At 40.1% G+C, this 6,537-nt stretch overlaps 1 protein-coding gene across 1 annotated transcript; it reads right to left on the reverse strand.

Annotated features, from left to right (window-relative positions):
- Window positions 1-530: 530 nt before the first annotated feature.
- Window positions 531-1,558, reverse strand: LOC100666703 (taste receptor type 2 member 39). Its single transcript, XM_010602058.3, has one exon. The coding sequence runs from the start codon at window positions 1,497-1,499 to the stop codon at window positions 531-533; it is 969 nt and encodes a 322-aa protein (XP_010600360.1). The 5' UTR covers window positions 1,500-1,558.
- Window positions 1,559-6,537: the final 4,979 nt, after the last annotated feature.

The raw sequence follows: 6,537 nt of genomic DNA on the forward strand, positions 1-6,537 counted from the left end.
AATAATCTGAACCTGTTTATTGTATCCAGTGTGAACCCTCAGCAGACACTTCCCAAAGGCATGTGAAAGGGGAAAGAAAGGACTTACCAAAAGCCCCAGTTGCAGAACCCGCCTCAACATCGGTGCCTATATCCACCTGGTTATATCCACCTGAAGAACTTAAGAAAATTGTCTAAGTTCCAACACCAAAAATTCTGACTTAATGATTTAAAGTAGGGCCGGGCATTGATATTTTAAAATATCGCCCCCTCCAAAGAATCTAATGTGTTGCCATGGCTTAGAATCACTGCTTTAGAAAGGGCAAGTGGAGGTAGAAATAGAGGGTCCAGGTAAGCCGTATGTTATGCATCACTAAGGCTGTGCCCATGAAGCAAAAGAGGAGTGAGGATCAATCTCCTTTACAAAAAACTGCATCTGGTGAAAGGATCAGGGTAGGTTGGTTTGAGGGAGAGAAGAGGAGGGAAGAGAGAAGTCTTAGATGGAAATGAAGAGCTCATGGACCAGGTCCCGTGGTGCTCCCTGGGTGCTGCTCACAGAGTCTGCTGCTTTAGATAGAGATGAACTCGGTGCTGAAGCCGCTTCCAGGCTCTTCTCAGTCCAGGGTTGTCCAAGATCAGCAGAACTGAGTGACAAGCTGGGTAGCCCGCCATGATGACTTTGCACAAAATGTTCCAGGGACTGGTGATATCAAAGAAGTTGGACATATAGAGAAATAGAGCAACTGCATTGAAGATGTAGAGAATGAGAAAGTAACTGATGGCTTTGATGGCCCCCATGTGGGCCTGCATGCTGGGGTCCCTAGAGCCAGTGGCATTGCTTTCCATGTGCAGGGCATGCCTCTTGAGGGAGGCAATCAGCAGGGTGGCTGCCAGGATGAACATACTGAAAGGAAGGAACATGCCCAGGTTGAAGAGAAGGAGCAGGTTGACCACATTGATCTTAGTGAAGTACTTCTTCTCCGTGGAGTTGGAGGAGGGGATAGAAGAAGCGTTGCTACAGTACACGGTGAAGGTGTCCTTGATGAACGGCATACTGAACCCCAAGGAAATGAACAGTGACAGCCACAGAAGCCACGGCATCCACCTGGAAAGTCTCCATTTCAGCTTGAGGAAAAGAGGGTTGGAGAAGTCTGCAATCTTCACAAAGTAGAAGAAACTGAGCCAGGCAGCAAACCAGAGCGTACAATAGTTTAAGAATATGAAGCTGACTTTGAATGCATCATATACTGCATCTTGGTTATAAAAACGTGGGAAGGTTGAGCTGAGAGTGAGTTCTAGCATCATGAAGCTTTGGAGAGCTATTCTGGATGCACTCAGAGAGAACAGGATCCTGCCACTCGTGGGAACTGCCTTATTCTGAACCCACTCGGCTGCATTTACAGCCACAACGAACCCATTTGCAATGATTCCAATGATGCACTCGGTGCCTAAGATGGTCAAAATGAAGACAAAGAGAAGTGGTGACAGTTTGTTTTCCTGATAGTTGCAGGACTCGCTCATCCTGAGTCCCTGCTCCGCATTGGAGTGTGAAGGGACTGTCTCCTTCGTTTGATGGGCACATCCTTGGTAGCTCCCATGATTCACGCCACAGGAAGAAGCAGCTGTTGCATCATTTCCAAACCCACTCCATTTGTTTATATCATCATTACTAGCTCTAAACCTGGAGATGCAAATGATAGGAGGATTTGGCTCCTAATCCTCTCCCTGTTTTTGAACATGTTGATTTTAGTTCAACCAGGGGCCCAGGCAAGGATGTGAGTCTCCTTTATAAACTGCTAACATGGCATTGAGAGCCAGCAATACAAACATCACTCCTTGATCCTTTCTACCTGCTCCAAAATAGACACGTAATGTTTAGACGCTCCATCTTCACTGCCCTGAATTCTATTTGCTTCTGTCTTAAGCGAATTCCTGGTTTTCTGGTTCCCATGGTTTCCACATTTGGTGGAGCACATACCACAGTTGCTTCCAGAGAAAGGATGCATGAGAGATACATTTTTTGAAAGCTTGCATGTCTTACAATATCTTTATTCTAACTTTCTATTTAATGGTATGGCTGTGAATAGAATTCCTGGATGGAACATATTTTTCCTAAGAATTTCCTCCCATTCTGAATGAATTCCTTATAAAAGAGTGGAATAGAAACAGACATGCACAGGAGAAGACAGACGCCATGAGAAGATGCATCTACAAGCAGCCAAGGAACCCTAAGAAATGCCTGGAGTTATTGAAGCTGAAAGAGACAGGGATCTTCCCCTATGCCGCACCTCCTCCCCCAGAGAGAGAGAGACAGGGAGAGAAAGACAGAAAGAGAGAGAGAGCCTAGCTCTGCTGATGTCCTGAATTCAGACTCCTAGCCTCTGAAACCATGAAAGAATAAATTCCCAGTCTTTGAAGCCATCTATTTGTGGTATATTTTGTTACCTCAGTCCTAGGTATCTAAGACACTTTGTCACTAAATTTTTCTGAATAGTGTATTTTTAAAATATCTTCTTTTATCTCTCCTATCTTCATATTAATTTCCTGTAACTTTCTTCAGAGTTGTATTTTATGGCAATAAATTTGAAATTGTTGACACTTTCAGTGGACTTTTCTTTGGCTGTTGAGAAAATGATCTTTATAGGTGCTGAGATGACTGAACAAATTCTGCTAAATGGAGGCCATCTTAGTTATCTAGTGCTGCTATAACAGAAATACCACAAGTGGATGGCTTTAACAAAGAGAAATTTATTTTCTCACAGTCTAGTAGGCTGGAAGTCCAAATCCAGGACATCAGCTCTAAGAGAAGGATTTCTGTGTCAGCTCTGGAGGAAGATTGGTGTCCTCAATCTTCCCTTGGTCTGGGAGCTACTCTGTGCAGGAACCTCAGGTCCGAAGGGCACGATCTGCTCCCAGCACTGTTTTCTTCGTGGTATGAGGTTCTTTGGTCTCCCTGCTCGCTTTTTTCCTTTATATCTCAATAGGGATTGGCTTAAGACACCATCTAACCTTGTAGTTCTCATCAATATAACTGCCACTAACCCATCTCATTACATCATAGTGATACAATGCATAGGGAAATCACATCAGATGACAAAATTGTAGACAACCATACAATACCGGGAATCATGACTTGGCGAAGATGACAGATATTTTGGGGGGACACAATTCAATCCATGACAGAGGTCATTCTTAATTCTAACTTTTTCTTACTAAATTGTGTATTTTAGCTTCCATTCAGAAAAAAAAAAACTTACTTCAAAATATTTTATAAGACAAACTCACCAAATAAAATTTCTCTATTCATGATTCTTTTGAATATCTCACCAAATTTGAACTGTGCAGTATTGTACCCCTTCTCAATGTTGTTCCGTTATTATACAGAATTTACATGTATTCAATAAAAATCAATAACTCCATAAAATATTCTTTCTGGAGATTGAGATAGTCTAAAGCATAATTACTTAATTTTGAAGTTTAATCTTTTACATGATTGAGCCCTCATAGTTTGGTTTGTTTTGTTTCCTCCTCACTTGTGTAGGGATAAAATTCTTGTGTAGGGATAAATGTCAGTATTCAATGTCTTCCTATTTATAAGTTGTGTTTCAATAATCGTAATCTACTAGCAACTTTAAAAGCTGAAAATTTTTGTGCTCCATTTACTGATTACTTTGATTATGAATTTACCTCTAATTTTGCACAAAAGTAATAAATATTTAGAGCAATTGTTTGTGGCAAATTTAGTTTACAAAGTAGTTCTTCGAAGGCACACTCATATCTGAGATATGGTTGACGAGAAAAAGCAAAGGAAGAAAGCTTGCATAACCACGCTGAGTTATTTTTGTTATTCAGTATGAGAGTCTTCAGAGAGAGTTTGTAGGTCAGTTACTCTGCCTACATAAAAACAAATTATAAAGCCTAAGGTGGGTATTAACTACAAATTCTATTTTGATTGGTAAAGTATCACAGGTTGTTTAATGTTTTTTTTGTTTGTTTGTATTTGTAGTACAAACAATCCAAATTATCTTTCACTTTCATGGGTTTCTTAATTCAGTAAGAACATTAGTTTTTATTGTGACACTGTACTCCACTAAAATTCGCTTTCATATTATTGCTGTAAAACAGTTTTTATCTTCAATGTTTACTTTTTCATGAGTTTTAACAGCACTCAGTAGAATGTCAGCTATTTTATGCTGAACAGAAAACTTCCCAAAGCTTTATTTTCATTTCATGAATTGGATGAAGAAAACCTAACCACTGTCTGAATTAGCTGATATTTCCATTTGAAAGACTCTGACGGAACTGATATAAAGCTGACATCATGCTACCGAGAATTTTTTGTTCTACCAACAGGCCTGACACGTTTATATCTATCAATTAATTTTTTTTGGTATATGCACAAATAACCTTGAAATTGAAAATGTAGAACTTGGAATTGAAATCATTATTTGGCCAAAATGAAAAGTCAGTCTACTGAGACAGAAAATGTACCTTCTGCAGATGTGGGGAAAAGTGTTGTCTTTAGGCATCAGCTTTTTAAAGTAACCACTAACTTTTGAAGCAGATGCTGAGGCTCCTTCAGCAGACTTGGGTCTGTAGTTTTCAGATGATCGGTGATATTACAGCCCCTGTGATAGATGGTAAATGACAACAAGCACATTGTGAAAGTTACACGTTGGTATGGATTGACTGTGTCCTCCCAAAAGACATGTTGAAGTCCTAACCCCTGTACCTGCTAACCCTTATTTGGAAGTAAGGTCTTTGAAGATATTATGGGTTATGTTAATATAAGGTCTTACTGGAGTAGTATGGGTCCTGATCCCATCTGAGTGGTGTCCTTATAAAGAGGAGAAGAGACACAGGGACAAAGAGGAAGGACGGCCATGTGAAGATGCATCTACAAGCCAGTGGACACTCAGGGCTATCAGAAGCTGAAAGACACAAGAAAGGAACTTCCCTTAGAGTCTTGGTGGAAACATGGCCCTGCTGACACCCAGAATTTGAACTTGTATCCTCCAGAACTGCAGGACAATGATTTATGTTATTTGAAGTCACCACTTTACGGTACTTTGTTCCTGTAGTCCTGGGACACTAATACCCACGTCCATCATCAACTTTTGGAGTGGTGAAAATCCAGAACTTAATATTTTATGATTAAGCACTTTTTTGTTGTGAGCTCATTATGCCAAAAGGTTTACTGCAAAGAGCCAAATACTAACATAAATAAGTAGTTGTAGACTTGCACATACACAAAATGGCAAAATTCCAAAGCAGGAGCATTCTGGCCCCTGTCTCTGTGCGCCCTGCCAGGAGTCTGCTGCCTCAATTACTTTTACTTTGTCATGCACCTCTAAGCTCTAATTTCTCCTTTTTCCTGCTAATTTCACTAGTGGCCTGGAGACTCCTCACCAGTCCCAGGCAACAGCAGAAGCCGTGGCAAGTCCATCTGGCAGCGGCAGCAGCACTGTTGAATTTGCTGCCACCACCCAAGACCAGGAAGAGGTGGAGTTCAGATGGGCTTTTTTTTTTTTTTTTGAGATTTATTGGAGTTTTTTTAAGAACATGGAAGTTCCAATCAGCTCTTCGGCAAAATTACAATGTAGAAAGTGAAATTAAAAGTATTCTATAATAAAAGACTTTTATTAAAACGAAAAGTAACTATGAATATATAAACATGCTGGAATGAAGATAGGTGCATTTACTAATGTATTTATGGACCAGTGAATTCCATTATTTCCACATAAATTCTTAATAAAACTCCAATGAGCTGGAAAGCTTTGCTGAAAATACTTTTGGACTAAAAAAAAAAAAAAAAATACCACCCCCCAAACCATAGACCAAAACAAACCTCATGTTGGAAATCAACTTTTTTCCCATCTGGAAGGAGACACTAGAAATAGGTGAATATGGTTCCTGGAGTCACCATTTTGTGTAAGTGAAACATCATTGTGTCTCATGCCAGTGGTCATAAGAAAACACATGACACAGAGCAAACATTCAACAGTTAGGAGAACTGGTTCATTTGATGTCAGCCAGCATCTCTCCTCAGCTTCCCCAGAGCTTGTGTAAAGGCAAATGAGAGACTGATATTATGCATGTGCCCGACAGCAAGGATTTCCCCTTTCCAGTAGTGATCCTATGATTCAACAACAGAGTTTAATGTCAAGATCTCACTATAGTATAATCTCTCCAAAGACTAGCCAGTAGTTGGGTAGAATAATGATTGCTTTGGACCCCTTGACCCTGGTGGGGGCAGTGGTTTGTCCTTGCTGGGACTAATACATATTCTAGGTATGGACTTTTCTTTCTTGCCTGCAGTGTCTTGGCAGCACCACTACGAAGAGTTCACGGAGTATCTCATTTCTAGACTTCAAGTCCATATAGTATCTCCTTAGATCAAAGCAACCATTTTTTGGTGAAAATGTTGCCACACTGGGCACGTGATCGAGTTATAGTTGTTCTTCATTATTATAGAATCTGTATTTATAAATTTGTTTACTTGGTAAAATTTATTCGTAATCCTAAAATCAATACTCTCAGCAATGTTGTGGTCATTCAC

The sequence above is a fragment of the Loxodonta africana genome, chromosome 8 (assembly GCF_030014295.1).
Source record: "Loxodonta africana isolate mLoxAfr1 chromosome 8, mLoxAfr1.hap2, whole genome shotgun sequence".
In the NCBI taxonomy this organism is placed as follows: Eukaryota; Metazoa; Chordata; class Mammalia; order Proboscidea; family Elephantidae; genus Loxodonta; species Loxodonta africana.

Excerpts from the sequence above, each read along its gene's own strand:
- LOC100666703 (XM_010602058.3), bottom strand. The coding sequence starts at position 1,499 with ATGAGCGAGTCCTGCAACTATCAGGAAAACAAACTGTCACCACTTCTC.